Source organism: Macrotis lagotis, chromosome 1 (assembly GCF_037893015.1).
Source record: "Macrotis lagotis isolate mMagLag1 chromosome 1, bilby.v1.9.chrom.fasta, whole genome shotgun sequence".
Classification (NCBI taxonomy): Eukaryota; Metazoa; Chordata; class Mammalia; order Peramelemorphia; family Peramelidae; genus Macrotis; species Macrotis lagotis.
Window position 1 is genome coordinate 854,333,667 of NC_133658.1, and position 22,986 is coordinate 854,356,652.

Below are 22,986 nucleotides of genomic sequence, written 5' to 3' on the forward strand. Positions count from 1 at the left end.
TCTCTGAAACAGTGAGGCATGATGTTGAACAAATTCCAGTTGCATTGTGCCCAAGAGCTGAACCAGAAAAGGTGACAGAGGCATCCCAACTCCAGTTAAACTTGTCCAGATTTCAAACCTGGGTCACACATCTTAAATGTTGCTTACCACACTCTCAACCCATCTCCACTCACTTGCAGTCTGAGGCACAGAGCAAACCTTTATAATAACAACCTTCCCAAAATAACAAATCACAGCAAATCCAAGAGGAGAATAAATGCAAAATCAGGCAAAGAGCATGTAAAATATGTTTTATTGTTCTTTAAAAGGGTTCAGAGTTTGTTTGGAATCAGGCTGCACACCTCTCAATCAGTCCAACATATCTCTTTCCATGTCAAACTGGCTTCAGCTAGCAATACTTCATTAAATTCAAAAGAAAAACTTTTTAATTTCACAAAAAAAAATCCAGTTCTGAGAATAGTTAACATTAGTCTGTAGTTCAAAACAAAAAGAGGGCTAATATTGACTTTAGCCTTGTACACCCTTCTTAATAAGACAAAACCAGGAATGTTCTCCTAACTAGGTAGGCACTGATGTTGCTGGACACTATACTGCCCTACCTCTTAGCCACAATGAAAATAAGTTTTTCAAAGGCAAGAGGCTTATTATGATATTGATGAAATAACCTTTGAGCAGGCAGTCTTGCCTGAGCTTTGAGGGGTGCTGTTTTGATCTTAGGCCTATGTTAAAAGAAATCTATTGGCATGTTCTGAAATAATAAATTTTGGATAGTACCATCATTTTTTAAACTTTAAAACCCTAGGAACAATTTAAAATGCATTATTTTGTGTTTTCAGGAGGAAGTAGGAAAGGGAAAAGAGAATAATCTGCAGTTTTGCATTTAGCTAACAATCAAAACAGAACTCTGAGAACTGGAAAAGAGGCAGTTCACATAGCCGGCAATCTGAGGTATCAGTGTGAGACAAGGTACCGGCCAGTCCATTCCCACTGACCCAGCTGCTCTAAATAAATGAAAAGTTTTTGGCTCTGCACAGCAAGACACAGCAGGACAAGGTGACCTTAAGCCTGTATCTCAAGCCTCAGAAGTAGAATGATGTTATATATGCAATGTTGAGGTGAAAAAGTACAAGGGCTCTAGTCAGGATTCTCCAACTGTTCTATCAAACTAGCCTGGCTAGTACCGTTGCCTGGGAAGGAGCAGAAAGTCTAGATTAGCACACAGAACCCAACAAATAATGCTACACTGATCCACAAGCAACCCATTCCATATTCCCTAGACTCCAATTCATTCAAGGTCTTTTCTCTACCCTGCCATAGCCTGTGGACTAAATACTCAATAGGCATTGTTGGTTTTGAACCAGTGATTTTAATCTCAAAAAAGAATCGAGTAAGAAAAGAACAAGGCAATCAGTGGTTAAACTGAAACTGTACACAAGGGCCAGTTTGGAAATGCCCACAAAATTGTGGAATGTCTAATCTGACTATCCAGGAAAACTCACCCACAGAACACAAAACTAGTCCTAAAATAGGCTTTCAAATCATGGGTGAGCTCTTACATTGTCAGACAGTAAGTCTGAATAATGGCTACAGCTGGCATGTCTGTAATGGGTAGGAAAAAGTATGCTAACTCTCCCTGTCTGATGTAAGAGCCTCTCAAACAAAGAGGACCAGTCTGACCTGGAAGAGGGAGACCTTTCCTCCAACCTAGTAAAAAAGTCGATCTTCCCACAATCCACTTAGCTTTGCTCCATATTCTCACTTAGGCAATAGAAGGAAACAGTTCATCTCTCAGCTAAGTTCTTTGGACAAGTGTGAATACACACATAAAAGAAGAGATACTCCTCTTAATACTACCCCCACCTCAATTACAAAAACAAAAACAAAATCCAACACAACAAAAAAAACCAACCTTCGAACTATCCCTCGCCCCTACAAAGGGCTCCTTGGCTGCTCTGTCTAATGGTAGGTTGTATTTTCAGGAAAACAAAGACTAAAAAGAGAATCTCCTTGTTATTCAAGACTAAGAACCACTCCCCTGGGCTATAGAACCCAAATGCCACTGTTATTTCTAAAAGTGCCCAGATGGGCTTAAGGCTGTCAGACTGTAGACACCCATAGCAACCAGGGCTCCTCCTAGTCTCTGTCCAGACACAGTCAAAAACACAGACAGACACACACACACAAGCGCAAATTCATAGAATACACACACACACTCACGTGCAAATACATACAACACACACACACACACACACACACACACACACACGAGGGGCAAGGGAAAGATAACCAGAGAGAAAATGCCACAGGGAGGTGGATGGGCCAAGGCCTAACTATCAGGTGGGTTCCCCAAACAGATGGTTTTTGCGCAGGCCAATGTTCTGCTGGTTTTCCTTAAGAGACCCCATTTTGAAAAAAGTTAAAAAATACAGGAGGTTTAGAAATGATTCACTCCTGGAAGAAATTCGAACTGCAACATTGGGAGAAAATCATCCTTCACTGAATTCATCTTTTTTTTCCCCCCTCTCTCTTTTAAACTTTTTATTATTCACGTTAGAGGGTTTTTGTTTAGTTTTCTTTTGTTTTTTTTTTTAAACATTAGGACAGAGGTTGAGGAGCACTGACTCCCATCACTACTTTGATGACATAGATTCCAGATTCACATTTCCAGGTACCAAGAGTCCCCACAAAAAAAAACCACAATCATATTCGGCTTTTTCTCTACTGAATACAGCAATGCCCATTGGTATCTCTGAAGCGTAATCGCATCTTAGGTCGGTACTTCTCAAGGTAAAGCAGCTGTTTGGAATTGAAGGCTCCCCTTCTTTTTCTGAAAATAGAAGAACCACAACTTAATATATGCCACAATTCTTCCTTGCTAACTAAATTAAATGTGTTGTTGCTGCTTTCAGACCAAAGCCTTTCTAAAACTCAGGACAACTAAAATCGAGCTCCTTTCTCACATGACATCATTTCAAAATAGAATATATAGATTTAAAAATTCCTTTCAATTCCATGTAAGCTATGCCCCAGGCCTCAAGTGGCTTCCCTGAGATCAGAATGACAGATCTTAAGACATTTCAGAGAAAAACTTTTCCCCAAGAGGATAATGTGTTACTTCATTAGCTTATGAACTGAAATGCTGGGTTTGGTATCCACTGAAGGATGGGAAAGGAATGGTCATTCTTCAAGACAGGAACTGGAGTGTCTTCTGAGAAGAAATTCATCCAACAGACACTAAGGAACATTTCAAGATTCTTGGTTTAGTTATACAGCGACTGTTTGCTCTTCTGAGAGGGGAGTGCTTTTGAAAATGAACACTATGGTAGCTGCCAACATTTCTGGCCAGGATCATAACATAGTCCAGCATGTTGAATTGTGAAACAAGACTTAAGTTCTATCTAACATAATTTATAGGTTGCTACCACTCCAACTTTGGGCATGAAAAATAATTATTAACTAATGTCACAGAGAAATTTTTCATACATAATTTTTATTTATTCACCATCATGTTGAGAGTTCAATCAATTTCTAGGTCATCACAAGTCATACTGGAGTATGAATGGCCCCTACTACTCATTCAAATCATGTGAGTATCTGAATTTGCCACAGAAATCAGAAAGTTCGCAAGTTCTTAGGCTAGTATTGCCTCTGAGAACTAGAAATTATGTCTTTTTTTTTTCAGCCACAGGCAGCAAGTTAATATGTATTGCAAATGAAATCTTTCTCTCTTCCACATCTCTCCTTAAACTATCAATGTGTACTTCAGAAGGTGAGACCATGAGCCTCTTATAATGCCATGCATCACAGACTTGCTGAAGATACAATTCCATACTTACTGTCGTATAAATTGGACTGCATCTTCATACTTCATTCCACATTCAATCAAAGCAAGTGCAACCAGCACAGGTGCCCTGCAAAAAGAAACTCATCTGTTAATAACTACAAATCTTTTGGATTAAAGAATTTTTAGACACAGGATTGTTATACTTACTAAAGAAGCAGCACTTTTTTTCAAGTACACAAATTTCTGTAACAGTATCTCTCTCCATCATTACTTCTTAGCAAAATACTAAATTTAAGGTTACGTCAAAAGATTTTTGAGTTTGAAATATTATATCTGAAAGTTCTCTAGGTCTACTATCCAAAATGTAAAATCCTGGCCCTTACTATTATCACAGCAAAAGAACCAAATACATTATCTAATCTTGCAGGAGTGCTATCTAAATTCTCATTTCCAGGATGTTATTAATACTTCCCCTCACTGGAAGCCCCAAAATTGCTGTAATTCTTTCTTGTGAGCTTAAGGGAGATACCAGAGGATTGATAATTGGAAACAGCTCCCAAGGTTACTCCATTAAATCCAACACAGGCTACCAATTGCCATCCTAGATTATGAGCACAGAGCAGATACCAAAATGCCCAGAACTGGTCCAGAAAGCTCCCCTCAGCTTTAGGGGGCACAACAAGAACTGTTTTTTAAGCTGCTGAAGGGCAAGAAACACAAGCAAGTCTGGGATCTGAGAAGAACTGAGCCTGAGTCACCTTTATCTTGGGGTAAAAATAGTTTCAACAACTAATGTTCTGAGTCAAGCTCTTATCATAAATAGACAGTTTAATCTACTGACCAAAAAGATGCAATGCATTTTGGGATATTGCAAAAAAAAAAAGACTTTTAAATCATAACAGTCACTTATCTTCATAATTCTCTTTGGAGAGATTAAAACTATCCATTTAAAGTCAAAATCTTTAAGGATGTGATGTAAATCTCTAATTCAAAAATAGTTAATAACTGCATAGTATAATAAGCTGAGTGTTTAATTACTTGGAAAAGTCAAAGGAAGGGAATTTTTGGGAATCTGCAATGTTTTTTAATTCAGAGATATAAGGTAATATTAAGTGTGTATCACTAACAAAACATCTAATATGTCAAATATAATATCAAGATCACAGTAGGCAACCACACCACCCTAACACAAAAAGTTGAACCCAAATAGATATAACATTACCAGGCTTTGCTCTCATTTTCCTTTTACTTAATATTATTTAGGTCACTGTTGTTTCAGTCATGTCCAACTCTTGGTAACCGCATTTGGGGTTTTCTTGACAGAGTAACTGGACTGGTTTATCATTTTCTTCTGCGTCTCATTTTACAGATGAGACAACTGAGGCAGACAGGGTTAAGTGATTTGTCCAAGAGGACATGGCTAAAAAATATCTAGTCAGATTTGAACTCAGGTTCTCCTGACTCCAAGTCTGGTGCTCCACTTACTGCAACACTCAACTGCTCATTACTTAGTATATGCCAATTCCTGATAAAATGAAACCTTCAGCTGACTTTCATTCAGTGAAAATAAGGCTAAGTGCCTACCTTCCCAGCCCTGCAACACAGTGTACAGCAATACAGCAACCAGGCTCTTCTCGAAATTTGCTTTTTAATAGGTTTAGCCAATCATCAACTATCTGATTGGGAGGTGGAGCTCCATCATCAAACGGCCAGTCCTTGGAAGTAATAAAAGATCAGTACATTAAATTGAGTTTCTTTCAAAAGAATATCATATATGATGTGTATACACTGTGAACAGGGAAAACCTGGCTAACTACATTAAATATTATTCTTTTCATGCCCTGTTGGAAAATGATCCCATCCAAATTACAGCAGGTATTTCAAAGCTACCCAAATAAATTAACCTCAATGTATCATAATCAATCCCTACATATCTATTTTATCTGGTACAAGTTAATTCACCAGAGTTTGACTTTACAAAAAAAATCAAAGCCTGGTATTTTACCAAATATACTGAGTTCAATAGTAATTTAGACATTAGCATTACAATTAAATCCAAGAAAAATAAAAAAGGAGAAAATATGACACTAATTTTAATATGGCACCATGTAGAAATCTATTCAGCAAACAGAATTGCATGTCTGCAAATATATCGAAGTATCACCCTCAGAGTGCTGTCAGTTATGGAAACAGGTTTATGACTCTGAAATCTCCAGGGGCTCAATGGCTCTAACTTTCAAAACACACTACCATCCTGGTCTGCCCTCACAGGAAGAGGAAAAGTGTCAAATATTTGAAAAAATTCTGCCTGGACTGTGGTTCCTAAGCAGAGGACAGTCACAAGGTGGAATCCTGTGAAAAAATAAGTCAATTATTAAATGATTCATTCCCTTTTGGATCTTTTTAAATCTTTAACTAAGAGTCTCCTGCAAACACACAGGATGGGGCAGGGTCTGAGTCTTCTTCCTATCTGGCAGGAAGGAGTTCTGAGAAACAAAGCATGGCAACTTTAATAGGAAAAGAGAAGATTACTATTCCAAGGGGCTTCTCCTCATTTATAACAGGTGACATTTATAAAGTTTCCTTTAAGGTTTACAGATCACTTTACAGACATTTCATTTGATCCCCAAAACATCATTCTAAGTTTTAAGTATGAGACATCTCATTTTACAGATAAGGAAACTAAGTAAAGTGGATAAAGGTAAAGGAATTTATCTCAAGTGTCTTACCCATTTGGATGACATGCAAATCTAGGCCCTTGACTCCAAATACAGTGCTCCTTCTACTATACAATAGTACTTTCCTACTGAAGTGGCAGCACGGTGTCAGTATTACAGAATGGGTGCTGGACAAAAGCATTCAGGATTCAAACCCTATCTCCGACACCAAAGGGATGAAATTTCCTATTTCTATCTATGGCTCCACCATCCTTCTGGTCACTCAGGTTCACAACCTTGATATCATCATCAATCCTTAATTCTCATTCACCCCACATATCTAATCAATAACAGATATCTGATTAATCAAATCAAATTTTTTCTTCCATCTGCTTCCAGGTTCCTACATATGGCCCTCATAACAACTTGCCTGGATTACTGGAGGGAGCACCCATTCCCTTTAGGATCAAATAGAAACACATTTAAAAGTCTTCACAACCTGACCACATTTTATTCTTCCTGTTTTACACATACAGCACAACCTCTCCTGTTTCTGGGCCCTGGCTAGCTATCTCCCAGGCCTACAACTTCCACCCTTTCTCACTATGATCTCTTGGAATCTTGTTTTTATATAGTAAGTATTTACTAAATGCTTTTTGACTGCTACTTCATAGAACTAGTATGAGGATCAAGTGAGATAAAAATATATAAAGTGTTTGGTAAAATTTAAAGTATTTCAAGATTCATCTTGGTGGCATAATGGACATACAGTTTCTGAATTCAAAACTTGCTTCAGGAGAAGAATTCAAAACTTGCCTAGGAGAAACTAAGGCAAGGAACTATATAACCTCTCTCAGCTTCATGATCTCATTGGTACAATGGAGATAATTACCTCACCTGTCTTCCAGGGTTACTGTGAAGATCCAGTGAGATAATTTAAGTAAAGTACTTTGCAAACCTTAAAGCCTATATAAGTGCTAATATTATTGTTGTTTGCATCATTTCAATGATTCAATCTTATCCAACTCTAGGTGATTCCATTTGAAGTTTTCTTGGCAGAGATTCTGGAGTGGTTCTCCAGTTCATTTGACAGATGAGGAAACTGAAGCAAACAGGGTTAAGTGACTTGCCGAGATCACACAGGTACTAAGTGTGAAAAGTTGAATTTGAACTCAGGAAGATGAATCCTTCCAACTCCAGGCCTGCCCCTCTATCCACTGCACCACCTAGCTGCCCTATCATCATCATCATCATCTCATCATCATTATTATTACTAAGTTCTTATATCACTCCAAAAGTCTCCTAATTGGTCTCCCTATCTTAGATCTCTCTATTCTCCATCCAATTTTCACACAGTTGCCAAATTAATATTCCAAAAACATAGGTCAGACTTAGGTCTCTCCTCAGCTCAAAAAGTTCCCAATGCCTACTGCCAATTCTTCTGCCTGGCATTTAAAGTCCTTCACAAATTGGTTCCATTCTACCTTTCTGGGTTTATTATAAATTACTTTCTATTTCAACCAAATGGTTCATTTCTAGCTCTCATTTCTAAACCATGCAGACTATCTCCCACATAGAGAATGCTCTCCTTTCACCTCTACCATTTTCACAACCAGTTCAAATCCTACCTCCTATCAGAGACCTTTCTTGATTGCCAACTTGAAGCCCTGAAATTACTATGTGATTTTAGAATACAAGTTCTTTGAGGACAAGGATAGTAACATCAGCACTAGGTCTCCCACCTGGAATCTAACTAGGTACTCAATGGTCACTATTGGATGATTGGTCAGTTAACACTCAGTTATAATTACTCTTCAAGAGGGGTTATAGGAACTGAGATGCTGGACCTGAGAGGCAGAAAATATATGATATTCCTAAGGACAAAAACGCAAAAAGGCAGCTGCAAGTCAAAAATGACAGGCCATCAAGATCCAAACCATCCCATCACCACTTCATTTAACCTATTGGCTAGGATGACATATTACAATTCAAGTCTTGTTCTACATAATTAAGGATCTCTCAAGATTAGCTGTATAAATTCTGCTCTTCTAGAATTTTTTGTCATCATGTAGTCATGCCACCCATTTAGGTTCACTTTCTGCATTAATCTCCAAAATATACTTAAATAGCAACAGTGAAACACAATACATTTATGCTCTGCTCTTCTGAAGTAGTTTCCATTAAAACATCAAAAGCACTCTTACCATTAAAGTAACAATTTAATAGCCTCTGAACCTTAAATCTTCATATTTGAAATTATCTTCAACCTATCACAGTATATCACAAACTTGAGGAATTCTTTTTTTTAAAAAATAAGACTAATTAGGGGTGGCTAGGTTGCGTAGTGGATAAAGCACCGGCCTTGGAGTCAGGAGTACCTGGGTTCAAATCCAGTCTCAGACACTTAATAATTACCTAGCTGTGTGGCCTTGGGCAAGCCACTTAACCCCATTTGCCTTGCAAAAATCTAAAAAAAACAAATAAAATAAGACTAATTTGAGAAAAACATTTTGCTTTTTCACATAGGATCATATATTTAAAAATAAAAGAAATCTTAGAAGTTATAAATGGCTTAAGAATACTTAGTCCAGAGTGATTAAAATGATTTTTATTAAGATATCTTAACAAAATGGCACACCTTTCTCATGGTGGGAGAGAGGGGTGGGGAAATCCCAACATGTAAGCTCTTTTATGCACTTAGAAAGACTTTGTTCCTGCCCCTTCATGCCAACCATAGGCTGAGGTCACAAATCTGATTGATACATTGGTTCCTATACATTTCTCCACCCTGCTTATTTTACTAATGAGCAAGAACAGATAGATCTCCTTGAGCATGTGCAAAGGAGAAGGTCAAGACTCTAAGTTACTCTTGACCCGTCCTAATTTGCTGATAGAATTTTGTACTATTTGAATTATTAACTGGATCAGACAAGGGAGACACACAGTTAATAGGATTATCCCACTTGGAGCCAATAGTAAGATACCCAGTAACTGTTTCCCCCCTGAACCAGTAAACCCATTCATCCAAGAGGTACTAAAGGGGCTTGTCCAAGTTTGGATTGGAACATGTGCCAACTTTCTGATATCCCTGGTTAGTTCCTTTACCACCTGCACACTATCATTTATCTTTAGACAACAATTTCATAAGTTCAGTTTACCACAGACTCCTCCTTCTTTGGCCAATAGGTAGTCTGATACCAATCTATGTTGAATAATTGCCTCTCTTGTTAGCATGCCTTAGTCAGCCAGTAAGTCCAAGGCCTTAGCTGTTTGTTTGGTAATTTTTCCACTACAGCTTGGAGTCTTATTAGTCTATTCAGGATATAAACTGGGGTTCCATAGCCCCAACTCCCATCCTGTGCCCAGGTAGAAGGCCCTTAAGTCTAGATAACAACTCCCTGATCAAACCTATATAACAACTCCCTGACCAACTCTTTGGACAGCTGGGTGTAGGCAGTAGTCCTACAAATCCAATAATGTCCCTCTAGTGCTAGTTGGTCTTCCAGGAATAGTTTTCTGGGTTTTCAACAAATGGATAATACTGTTCCTCCTTATGTCCAAGGAGCCCTCAAATAGGCCATATAATCATCATGATAATCGGTACATTTCCAAAGTTGCTGTACCTCCTTCCACTGGCAAGTTTTTATACCAATGTCTTGAGATAGGTCTTCCTGGCTCCAAAGTTGATCAAAATAAATCCCTGATCTTGTGCCATTGGATCAACCCCAAGAATAGCTAATATACCTAGTGATGTTCATTAAATTATTTTTCTTGCAAATGGCCATTTCAGCACTTTCCTTTCAAGTCCATACTAACTCATAATCAGTTTCCCTTAATAAATGCCCCAGTTTGTGCATCTTTACAAGGGATCTAGGTACCATCATTAATCTCACATGAGTCTGAGGCCACCTATCTCTAAATTATATGTACAATATATGTATCCTGCTTCTGGACATGACCAGACATCTACTACTACCCAGGAAAATATCCTGGCCAGATTGGTGTAAACAACAGTCGCCCTGAACTGACTCAGTCATATGCCACTGTGTTTCTCTCCTCTGAATCAGAATCCTGTGCACCTCTGACCAGCGACTAAGAATCTAGGCTAGACCCAGGGGTACTGGCACCCAAGGCAAATTCTCAAACTGCTGTGACCTACTGCAAATCCAATAGTTAGCCACACCAAAAGACTGGGCATTGACTTCTGTCAGCTTAGATTCTCCTCCCACCTTTACTAATACACCCCCATTATCTAAATCTGAGATGACTCTCCTTAGATAGGATATACAGACTTATGTAGTTTATAATCATGCCACCCAATAATCTCCCTCTTGTTCTCTCAATGAAAAACATCTTTACCCTGCTTCTCCTTTCCACAAGGAGGGGGGCAGAAGTAGGGGTGTCACACTTACAAAGTCAAAGGGAATTTACAGATAAACAATGTACACACAGGCGAGAGATGGTGGAGATGAAGTGGTCCAGTGTCTCTCCTCTCTTCTCTTCTCTTCTCTTCTCCCCTGGAGACATCCATTGTCTGAAGAATGGGCTAATCTTACCTAATTTTATATAACTACTTTGAAAGACAGTATTTCTTGCAGGTACACTGCACATTGCTAATCAATAATAATCAATAAAGCCATGAATTACCTTCCAAATCATCTTGAAACAACCAGGTTCAGTTCAAAAAAGACAGAAATTCTAAACTTAAGTTTTAAATGTCCTTAGTTTTTTGACTCAAATTAGGCATTTAATTTAACCTATCATAAGTTTTTCCGCTTAAAGAAACTGACTAACATCAACCTTAAACTGAGGCCTGTTCTAAATCAGTTCAACTTTAATTTTATGAAATTGTTTACCAGAACTACTGATTCAAAAGAATTGTAATCAACTCTTAGCTCCATATTCTCACATTAATTCTTGTCAAAAAAGAAAAAGAATCTATTTTTCCATCTGCCTAGCGAAGATATACTTACAAAAGAGAAGAATAAATTTACAGATCTCCATTTTAGAGTCAAAAACTAATCTAGGGGCAGCTAGGTGATACAGTGGATAGATAGAGCATCGGTCCTGGAGTCAGGAGTGCCCGAGTTCAAATCTGGCCTCAGACACTTAATAATTGTGTAGCTGTGTGGCCTTGGGCAAGCTACTTAACCCCATTGCCTTGCAAAAAAAAAAAAGGTTAATCTAAAGCAGTACTTGGTTGTGCAATACTCTGGAGTTTGACAAACAATTTGGGGATTACAAACAGGATCTACCAATTAAAAATAATTTTTACATTTTTTAAATAAAGTTTTATTGTATTTAAAAATGTAAAAGTAGCTATTTGCTTGCAAAGCCCTCAAAGCAACAGTTTGCCAACTCCTGGAATGTGTATTCTGGTCAGAAGAGTGGCACAGGCATACATGTAAATTTTTATTTTTCTAAACATTGTGAGGGAAAAATAAAACTATACATTATGTTCATAGTTTAAAAATTGTCATATATTTAGTACTGATATATAATTTCAAATTGAATGCCTGGTGGAGAAAATTTAGCTACCATCAATCTTCCAAAGAAATATAGAAACTATTATAGAAAATAGTTTGAGGAATGCTATCACAATTACATAATCTTCTTTTTCTTTTCTTTCATTTTGAAATTTTATTTTATTTTTAATTCCAAATTTTCTCCTTCTTCCGGACCCAACGAGCAGGCAAGAAAAACAAAGCTAATTTCATAAAAATGAATTCCATTAGCCTTGTCAAAAAAGCAATTAAAAAAGAAAAGACTTTACTCTGAATGTAACATTTCTCTGTCTGAAAGTAGATAGGTTGTTTCAACATGAATCTTTTGAAATTGTAATTGGTTGGTCACATGATTATCAGTCATTAAGTCTTTCAGAACTGCTTTTAAAATATTGTTGTTAATACTTAAAGTATTCTCCTGGTTCTGTTCCCTTCATTTAGTTCAGTTCACATCAGTTCTTATAAATCTTCCCAGGTTTTTTCTGAAAACATCCTCTTCATCACTTTTTTTTCCCTTAGGTTTTTGCAAGGCAAACGGGGTTAAGTGGCTTGCCCAAGGCCACACAGCTAGGTAATTATTAAGTGCCTGAGACCAAATTTGAACCCAGGTACTCCAGACTCCAGGGCGGATGCTTTATCCACCACGCCACCTAGCCGCCCCTCTTCATCACTTCTTAAAACACAAGTATTCTATCACATTCATATGCCACAACTGGTTCTGTCATTTTCCCCAGTTGCATCTCATAATTTTTGTAATTCTCTGTTACCACAAAAAGAGCTATGAATCACTATGTTTCTAATATTGGTCTTTTCCCCTCTTTCTTTGATTAAAGGGTAATAGCTTTTGTGTTAAATTTCAAACTGCTTTCCATAATGTGTTAACAAGTTCACAGCTCCATCAGAGTCAATTAAAGAACCTGTTTTTTCAGTCCCTCCAACATTTGTCCTTTTCCTTTTCTGTCATCTTAGCCAATCTGTTGAGTGGAAGAATTGTTTTAATTTGAATTTCTCTTAAGTTATTAGTTATTTAGAGCTTTTTCTTTTACATGTCTATCGACAGCTTGGATTTCTCACTTTGAAAACTATCTATTCATTTGACTCTTATTCTTATAAATTTAATTGAGCTTCTCTATATATCTTAGAAATGAGATACTTTATCAAAGAAATGATACAAATACTATTCCCCCAATTACCTGCTACTCTTCTAATTTTAGCAGCTTTGATTTTGTTTGTGCAAAATTTTGTTTGTGTAATCTAAATTTTGCCTTTAATTTTCACCAGAGTTTTACTCATCATTAATTTACAAAGTAAAATCTTGTGATTTTCCAGGGTTAATAAAATCTCTCTCTCTCTTCCAAAGTTGCTGTGAAACTCAAATGAGATGTGTATAGAAAATACAGCATCAGGCACAGAACAGGCACTACATAAATGTTCATTCCCTTCTTCTACCCTACTGTGTGGGGTGTAGTAACATTCTCATTCCTCTGCCCCATACAAGTTATGACAGTTGGTCTTTTAAAGATATATTAACATGGGGCGGCTAGGTGGGGCAGTGGATAAAGCACCGGCCCTGGAGTCGGGAGTATCTGGGTTCAAATTCGGTCTCAGACATTTAATAATTACCTAGCTGTGTGGCCTTGGGCAAGCCACTTAACCCCATTTGCCTTGCAAAAACCTAAAAAGAGAGAGAGAGAGAGAGAGAGAGAGAGAGAGAGAGAGAGAGATTAACACCATCCTCAAGACTTGGCTGGCTCAGAACCTAGAGGCTCAGGCTGCTCACATCATCAAGTTGCCTGGCACAAAGGAGCTCTCAAAGTATGTTCTGATGCTTAGCTGGCAAATAATCTAAGCATCTCAGGAAGGAGCACCTCACTAAGCCAATCAGCTTGGGCACTCAATATGTATGCTTCTTGAATATCCTTCTCCTGTATAGCTAAGAAAATCTTCTTTTGCTTGCTGCTCAAGGGCCTATGAATGTCTCATTTCTTTCCAATATCAAACAGAAGCTATCAAGGTACTGGCTTGATTCAGGCCCATTCCAGAACATGGAGTGAATAATGGGGATACATCCAGAATGACAATGAGGTTTTTTCTGCCCTAAACAGAAATACTAAGTTTTGTAGTGTGGGTTGGAATGGAGGGGGAGAGACAATATAATGTACTTTATTAAGGACATGTCAAATTTGAGATGTCTACAAGACATCCAGTTAAAAAATCTCTTTGTTCACAATGCAGGACTAGCACTGAGGAGAGAGACAAGGGCTAAATAGGGAAATCTGAAGTCATCTCTATAGATGAGTGAATCCAAAGAAGCTTTTTAGATCATCATGTGAGAGAATGTTAAAAGAAAAAAGAAGAGAGCCCAGGGCACTGGGTACACTCAAAGTCTTATATTTTACAGAAGCAACATATGTACAAAGATCTGGTATAATAAAAGATAATGAATTATCCTCATTCACAGGAAGAAAATTAAAACAAAACACACAAAAAACAACTCTAGAATCTGATGAACATTTAATAAAAAATTATCTCTTATGTATCTCTTTCCCTTAATCCTAATTCCTCATACTGAAAATAACTAATCTGTAAACATGGTTATCAAAATATGCATATACAATGCTATCCTGACTGTTCACCACTGAGGGGAGAGAGGGTGGGGAAGGGAGGGTAGAACAAAATTTTGTGTAGCCAGGTGGCACAGTGGATAGAGCACCATCCTTGGAGTCAGGAGAACAGGAGTTTGAATCTGACCTCTGACACTTTATAATTGCCTAGCTGTGTGACCTTGGGCAAGCCACTTAATCCCATTGCCTTAAATAAATTTTTTTTAAATTAAAAAAATATATACATGTGCATATGGATGAAAATAAATTAATTCATCAAAAAATAAAGACAAGGTATTAGGGGGAAGAAAGAGGAGATCGAAAGAATCCTTAAAAGACATGGCAATCAAGAACCCTTTCACATCTGCAGGAGATGCTACAAGGAAATAGGAGTCCAGTCCAGCACTAACAATGCCCCACATGGCCAAAGGAGGACTTGTTATTTTTCTACCAATACCTATCCTCTTCTTTCAAACTTCCCTAGTTCTGCCAAGGGAATGCTACCTAACTTTGCTCTCTTACCCTCTAAATCTAATCAGTTGATAGAGCTTGTCCATTTTCCACATTTCTCACACCCATATCCTCTCCATGCTCATAAAGAGGGGAAGCAAGGAGGTGGTACAACAGAAAGCCAGGCCTAGAGTCAGGAGGACTGAGCAATTTACTTAATGTCTATCTGAATTTTATTAACTGTGAAATGGGGATAAAAATAGTTTTGTTTTGGGGTTCAAATGAGATAATGTTTGTAAAGCACTTTGCAGATGTTTAATAAAGCCTTCCTTTGTCAGTATGCTGGTCCAGACTCCCATCAATGGTTTTCAACTAGCATTTCTGTGCAGATGATTCTCAGATGTACTTGTCCAAACCTAACCTCCCCTATTCTCCAGTCTCCCATGCCCACTGCTTTAAGAAGCGACATTCCCTAGACATCTTAAATTCAACATGTTTAAAACAAAGTGCTGTCGTTTTTACCCTCTGATCCTCTTTGCTATATGCCTTCTTCTCTTTCTAGTTCTTGCCACAGTTTGGTAAAGGTCCAAATCCTTCATGCCAGGACCACTAAGACAGTCTACTAATTTTTCCTCCTGCCTCAAGCTTCTCCTCACTGTTGGTTCATCCTCTACTCAGGTGTCAAATCTTTCAGAAGTGTAGTCTGACTGTCACTTCCCTATTCAATAAACTCCTGTGGTTCCCTATTGCCTCTGAGATCAAATATAAAATAAAATCCTCACTGGCTTGACTTTTAAAGTTCTTCACAACCTAGGCCCCTATTAATTCTGCAGTTTTCTTGTACATTAATCCTCCCATCATATACTGTAATCCCAAAACATGGTCTCTATCACACAATGCTCCAGGTGTTTTCCCTGGCTGTTCCCCTGACCTGATACTCTCTCCCTCCTATCTCCTGCCTCCTAGCCGCCTGACTTTCTTCAAGTCCCACTGTTGGCAAGAAGTCTTTCTCAATCTTCTTTAATATTAGTTGTTTCAAGCAGTTTATGAATAAGGAAGAGATGGAGAACATCACTAAAAACAAACTAGATGATTTCGATTACATTAAATTAAAAAGCTTTTGCACAGACAAAACAACTGTAACCAAGATCAAAAGAAATGTAGTAAACTGGGAAACAATCTTTACAACTAATGTTTCTGACAAAGGACTCATTTCTAAAATATACAGAGAACTGAATAATGTGGGATTTTTTGTTTTTGCAAGGCAACAGTGTTAAGTGGTTTGCCCAAGGCCACACAGCTAAGTAATTATTAAGTGTCTGAGGCCAGATTTGAACTCAGATTTCCCAGATTTCCCAATTTTCCAATTTTATCCAATATTTATCTTATTTGGACACAATCATTTATAAGGTGTCTCACTCATCAGACTGTGAGCTGTAGAGCAGTGACTGATTTTTTGAGAGGACAAGCCTAGCTTAGGGAAGTAGAGACTGCCTCTTTACCAGAAAGCCAGTCTTCAGCTCATGAATTCTTTCTGTAATAGCGACTCAGAACAACCATACATTGAGGACTTCTGTCTGAGATAGCTCCCTGAATGAGGCAGACTGTCCAACTATTTGTAGCTAAATTGGTAAAACCTAAAATTTGCACCAGACTGAAAAGGAACAAGAAATCCAAAAAAGAACTACAATAAATGACTTTTTCTAACTAAGACCTGAACAAAAAACCAGCCAGAAGTCCACGAACAGGAGGATAAAGGAACCTGCCAACAGTACCAGGGCAGGCAGCCAAGCTTCATTTTCCAGAGCCAACCAACTAAGACAGTATAGTCTGAAAGACTGTATTTAGAGACAACTAAAAGTATCCAAAGGTCAGAAAGGTGGAAACCCTGAAAGTCCAAGGGAACAAGTCAGAGTAAAGAGGCAATATTCAAAAAGGTGGATGGGGGACAAGAAGGGAAATAAGCATCCCTTTAAAAGGGTAGTATCTTCAAAGGAGGGAGAGAGGAAAAAGAGAGAAAAAAAAAGCAAGGGTCCTAAAGGTACAGTGAATCTGTTCTCAGGATTTTAAGAAATAAAAGAGAAGGGTAAAAGAAAAACAGTAGGGTACAAAAGAAACAATATTCACTATTTCTTTGCAATCTGGTGAAATTTAGTAATTCTTCTCATTAGGATTATGAGCAGAAACCTATACAAATATTCCTGAGGAGAAAGAGGTGACATGAGCAAAGGAGGGCTGCACATTTCCACACACCCCAACACAGAGCTGGTATATAGAACATCAAAACTCAATAAAGAATAACAAATGCAGATATAGAATGAGGTATAGGTTAAGAGGAAGGATTTTATCAGGAAGAGAATAGCACCAAGCAAAACAATTTCCTAATCCTGAAAAGTTAAAAAAAGGGAAAAATAAAAAGACCTAAGGGGCACCCAATAACTGGAGAATGCCTGAACAAACTACTATATGAATATAACAGATTATCACACCACAAGAAATAACCCACAGATAATTTCAGAAAATCCTGGGTAATGTAAACTAATTCAGTGAAGTAAGCAGAATCAAAAAACAATTTTTACAAGGAAAATATCAATATAAAGAAAATTTTGAAAGGATTAAGAACCTCATCAATGAAATTACCAATAATGTCTCCAGAGAGCCTATAATAAATAAATTTACACACTTCCTGACAGAAGAGTGATGGACTCAAGAAAGTACAGAAAGGGACATTTTTGGACATCACCACTACACAAATTTGCTTTATTTGACTATGTTTACTTGTTAAAAGGGTAGTTTTTCTCTCTCAGTTTTTAACCAAAGGGTGGGGAAAAAGACTATTTAGAGACAGCAAAAGTGTTCAGAGATCAGAAAGTACCAGGATGGAAACTCAGAAAGCCCAAGGGAACAGTCAGAGTAAGGAGGCAGATGTTTGAGCAAGAAAAGGAGCAACTGTGATGCCCCACCCACCCAAAAAAAAAAGATGCTAACAAAATATTTTTAAAAGCACAGAAGAGAATACAAGAATACAAGAAGCACAAACAAGACAATTTTGAAAGTAAAGTGGAATTTTTAACATAATTTTTTAAAGAACAAGCACTTATAAAAGTTTACTTTTACATACAATCCTCTCTATGTTTTGTCACATAAATTTATTGTCACTGAAGTTCAACAATTTAAATAAATTTTGAAAAGATCATATACTGAAGAATAAAGATATTGTCGGTGCATTTAGTACTCACATTAATGAAAACACTGGAATACTGAACTAAATTTAATACATGAGACATATGAAAGTTTATAAAAGAGATTAACTGTTATACAAACTTAATTCCAACTGGGGATTAAAAAAGACTATATGACAAATTTTCATGAGGGGGGACAACATATTGCCAAAACATCATCCTCATTACCTTACCACTTTCTAAGTATACACTTGACAAATCTTAAATAATCTATAAAGAAAAGGTAATCTAATCCATTGCTGTTTTCATTAGTATTTAGATAAGCAAAAGGGAAGTTATTTTTAGCTTTAGTAATAGTCAATGCTTTAAGAAATCTAATCATGATAACACTGCTCAGAAACCTAACAGTGTCATCATTTATGCTGACTACTTTCTAAATAGTGGCTTCAATCCTTCTGAGCCTCCCTCTTAGCTCTCAAATCATCAAAAAATAAAAGGAATAATTCTGTACCTGTAGAACAGAAGAAATACTGCTAAATATAACTATGAACAGCTGATGAAAATTACTTCCAATCAGATTTAAATCAATGACCAAGAAATGAAAGCTAACTATCACACTTATTAATAGCTAAAGAAAAATGCAAATTTCCATTTTCATGAGATAAATATGGACTTTTAGCTCATATGAATTTTGTAAAAATACTCTACAATTTTAAACTTTTTCAAGTTTAAATAAATTAAAATGTTAGCTATTTACTAATAATCCAGGAGTCAAATTTGAGATTCCTAAAAATTATTTTTTGGTACTATATTGAATCAGCAATTTAAATTTTTAGTAATCTAATTTGGCTTTGCTGAGTACAAATTTGGCATGTATAACTATTACTTAATTATTCTATTTGTATTTATATTTACTTAATAGTGAAAAATTATAAATACTACACACTCACTAGAACCTGGATTCCTTCTTTTTCAACTGGAGCTTTATCATACGTAGCATCACAAACGCGGACCAAAGTTGTCACACCATACTTCTTAAGTTCCTTTAAAGAAAAATAAATACAAGTATATTTGCTATGTGAAGCTAAGATTAGAACTACAAAAATTTTTAAGAGGCAAGAAGGAATACTAAAGCTTATTTAATCAAGCCTACTCAATCTATAGATGAAGGAACTGAAGTCCAGCCCAAGATCATTCAAATCACTTCAATTCAATGCACCAACCACTTATTTCTTAGGTGCTCACTACATGCAAGACCTGCACTAAAGATGAAAAAAGATATAATACTGACTGCAGAAAGTAGGGTAGAGGTGAGACTAGAAAGCCTACCTAACTCCTCATCCAGAACACTCTTCTGAAACTCTACTTTAGAAAAGCTATGAGAAGTGACAGAAGAGATTATATGCAATCACAATCTGGTTCCTGCTCTTCTTTATGTTCTTTATTCTAATTTCACCTGGCACCTCTGCCACCTTCACCATAACAGCTGCAAGAGGTGAGAGAACTTCAAAGACCAGGTTCCTCCACTATCTTTGAAGTGGACAGCCTACAACTGGAAACAACATGAGAGTACTGGACCAGACCTACAAAGTCTTAGGTTACTGAAAGGCTATGACTCCACTACAGGTCTCTGTGCATACCATGCACGGCAAATAAAATAACTCAAAAGAGTTATAAACATAAATAATTAAATAAATGAGAGCCCTGATAACCTGTAATGAAGTAAATCATTTACATAAATCATAGTGTTATTATAAATGTTAATGGACTCTATTTTTAGAGTATAAATCTAAGAGATTTGGAATTGCTCTATGGAATCAGCAATTTAAAAAACAAATTACAAAATACGGGTAAAATCCCATTATAGTTAATTCCAAAGGATTCAAACGTGGAAGTTGTGTACATAATAAAAAAAAAATAGGGGTGGCTAGGTGGCACAGTGGATAGAGCACTGGCCCTGGAGTCAGGAGGACCTGAGTTCAAATCCGGCCTCAAGACACTTAATAATTACCTAGCTGTGTGGCCTTGGGCAAGCCACTTAACCCCATTGCCTTGCAAAAACCTAAAAATAAAAACCAAAATCATATTCTTAGTATTTGGGATATGGAGATTAAAGAAAACAGAAACTTAGCAGCAAATTAGCCAATGAAAATAATGCTCCAATTTCAGTAGGAACAGAATTTCTCCAATAAGAGATCCCACAAACATTAATATTCTGTCCTATACCTCTATCCCTGAACTTTGGAGTCCTCTTTGGGTGGTAATGCTCCAGGACAACGGTCCAGGGTTTCAAGGGAGCTTCAGACAAAATCACCTAGGAGTGAAAAGGGCAACTGCTGTTTGCAGACATGAAAAAGTATCAATGATTGCCATGAGACTATGACCCAGAAAAGGCCATTCTGGGTTAGACTAGAATCTTTCTAGGAGCACTTTTTTAGCTCTAAAAGCCCTGATTATTTTGTAAACAGGTCAAACAAGATTTACGTCTATTCCCTCATGGATGGAAAAAGCTCTGTGGTACCTCATGATGAAGACATTCGCTATGATGGGTTTTTTTAACCTGAAAAAAGAATCCCCAAAGTGGACTACACCGTACTCTTACCTCCGTGAACTTGTTGAGTGTTGCATTGGTAGGATTATGGGTAATCAGAAAACGCATGTTCTCATAAGAGATCTCCACAGGGGCCGGACGGTTCATTATGGCAGACAAAAAGTGTGTATGCGTGTGAGAGAAAGGGGGGGGGGCGGTATGTGTGGGTGTGTGAGGAAAAGAGATGGGAAAATTGGGGGAGGGGGATCAATAACCCTTGAAACGTTTCACAGCAGAAAACATTAAAAAGACCACGAAAATGCCTATTATTGATCAGTGTCTTCTCTAGTCAGCTTGTTCCTTCCTTAAGGAGTTTCTTCAGAATAAGCAGATCTATTTAGAATCCACTGGAATTCAGATTCAACTTAGGCCTCAATGACTGCAGATGATTACCTTCAACCTCCAAAAAATCCAACTGCCTACAACTTCAGCAGCCTCTCCTACATTTAGGCACTGGTGAGGCAAGGTGAAAGTAAAGACCCGCTCTGCACTTATGTTTTCTTGATATTAATTTTGCTGGAGTCGTTAAAGGGAATATGCTTCCAATATGAAAAAAATATAGATATATGCCAAATATTTCTGAGGCCAATCTTGGTGTCCGGAGTCTTCAAGGCAATGTTAATTATGGCACATAGAAGCCTCAAGCTCACTTGTCAGCGAAAGCACTGTGCTGAGCCTGGCAGAAGTCTGCCTGCACACTCAGAATCGCCATAAATGTGCAGCGTGAATTCCAACAAAGAACCTACAAGAAAGGAAAAAGGCCAAGTGTGAGTAACTACTTAGTTGACAGCATTACAGCATTAGAAAATTGAGAATACAAAAATGCAAGTGTCTACCCACCAGGCAGCTTACATTCTAACAATGAAAAACAATGCAAACTGTTTATTATTCTAATACCATGATAAATATGAAATTTAGAAGAACACTGCATATATAAAACTGGATGAGCAAAAAAGAAGCAAATTTTAAAACATATATAGCCATATCTTACTTTACAAAGCTATTCATTAAAATCTGTTGGGAAAACATCACATTTTTACACATGCAACTCACTATTTAAAAGTAATTTTGCCTATGGATAGATTCTTTCCATAATACAATCACCACTAGTCTCTTTCCTCCCCTCCTCCCCAAGCACACCCTTGAGTCTTCCAAGCCAAGTGTTCATGTATTTCCTATTTCCTTAAAGCAGATTACAATAGAAGACTTGGGAAAGAGATTACTATATTTATCCTTGAGATTGTAAACCTCTTTCACTATCCACAAAATAAGCACTGGCCCCCAACTGAGAGTTCACTACTCTCTTTCCCCCCATCCTAGTTTTTATCTACTTATTCAGAGGCAAAAGTATAAAATCATAAAGCTGACTGAATATAGTTTTATAATCCCACCACTACTCCCCCACAAATTTTCACAAAAAAAACAGAAGAGAAAAAAAAGAGGGGCAGCTAGGTGGGGCAGTGGATAGAGCACCAGCCCTGGAGTCAGGAGTACCTGAGTTCAAATCCGAACTCAGACACTTAATAATTACCTAGCTGTGTGGCCTTGGGCAAGCCACTTAACCCCATTTGCCTTGCAAAAACCTTTAAAAAAAAAAAGGCAAAATTTTCCAATATTTTAAGCCATAATAACTTACCAGGGGGTCTGGTATAAGCACATCTACCTGGTCAAGTCTATTCAATTTCTTTGAATATCTTAGGCATGTCTGGTTTTTCCAACTAGATTATAAGTCCCTCTAATGGGATGATGATTTTCTCTCTCTCTCCCCTCACCAACCTACCAGGGAAAATATTTCAAGAATAGTTGTAGACCCAAAAAACTCATCCCCCTTCAACCCACCTGGTAATTAGCCCCAAAGTTAATTAGACTGCTCCTCCCCTGGCAGACTTGCTGAACTTCTGGCTGCAGTAAATGCAGCACAGCTAGGGCTGAAAAAAAGAGCCCAGGGCGACATCTACTCAGATCCTAGGAAGGATTACTCGAACCCTAAACTTTATCACCCTGAAGTCAACCTGGTGATGGTTTTATCTATTTGGGGGGAATCCAGATGAAGTTTCAGCTGTGTAGAGAACTTCCAATGTGGACACTTTCATTTGAAACTACTAATCTTAAGAAAAGTTGCCTGGGACAACTTGACTTGATCCCACACCTTAAAAAGTTAAATGACTTGATCTAACAGCTAAAAGGCATCAGAAGCAGGGCTTCAATGCCTATCT

The 22,986-nt window shown here is 37.4% G+C and overlaps 1 protein-coding gene across 2 annotated transcripts in view; it reads right to left on the reverse strand.

The window, feature by feature from the left end:
• Positions 1 to 275: 275 nt before the first annotated feature.
• PTP4A2 (protein tyrosine phosphatase 4A2) overlaps positions 276 to 22,986 on the reverse strand; it is a 35,193-nt gene continuing 12,482 nt past the window's right edge. Inside the window, exons 2-6 of one of the 2 annotated variants that reach the window (XM_074217681.1) lie at positions 20,783 to 21,512; positions 19,131 to 19,223; positions 5,369 to 5,499; positions 3,837 to 3,911; positions 276 to 2,827 (exon numbers count right to left, since the gene is read on the reverse strand). In XM_074217681.1, the coding sequence (XP_074073782.1) occupies positions 2,719 to 2,827; positions 3,837 to 3,911; positions 5,369 to 5,499; positions 19,131 to 19,223; positions 20,783 to 20,878 (504 nt within the window). In that variant the 5' untranslated portion in view covers positions 20,879 to 21,512 and the 3' untranslated portion in view covers positions 276 to 2,718. The remainder of the gene's footprint in view (positions 2,828 to 3,836; positions 3,912 to 5,368; positions 5,500 to 19,130; positions 19,224 to 20,782; positions 21,513 to 22,986) is intronic. The other variant, XM_074217682.1, reaches the window with a different exon arrangement.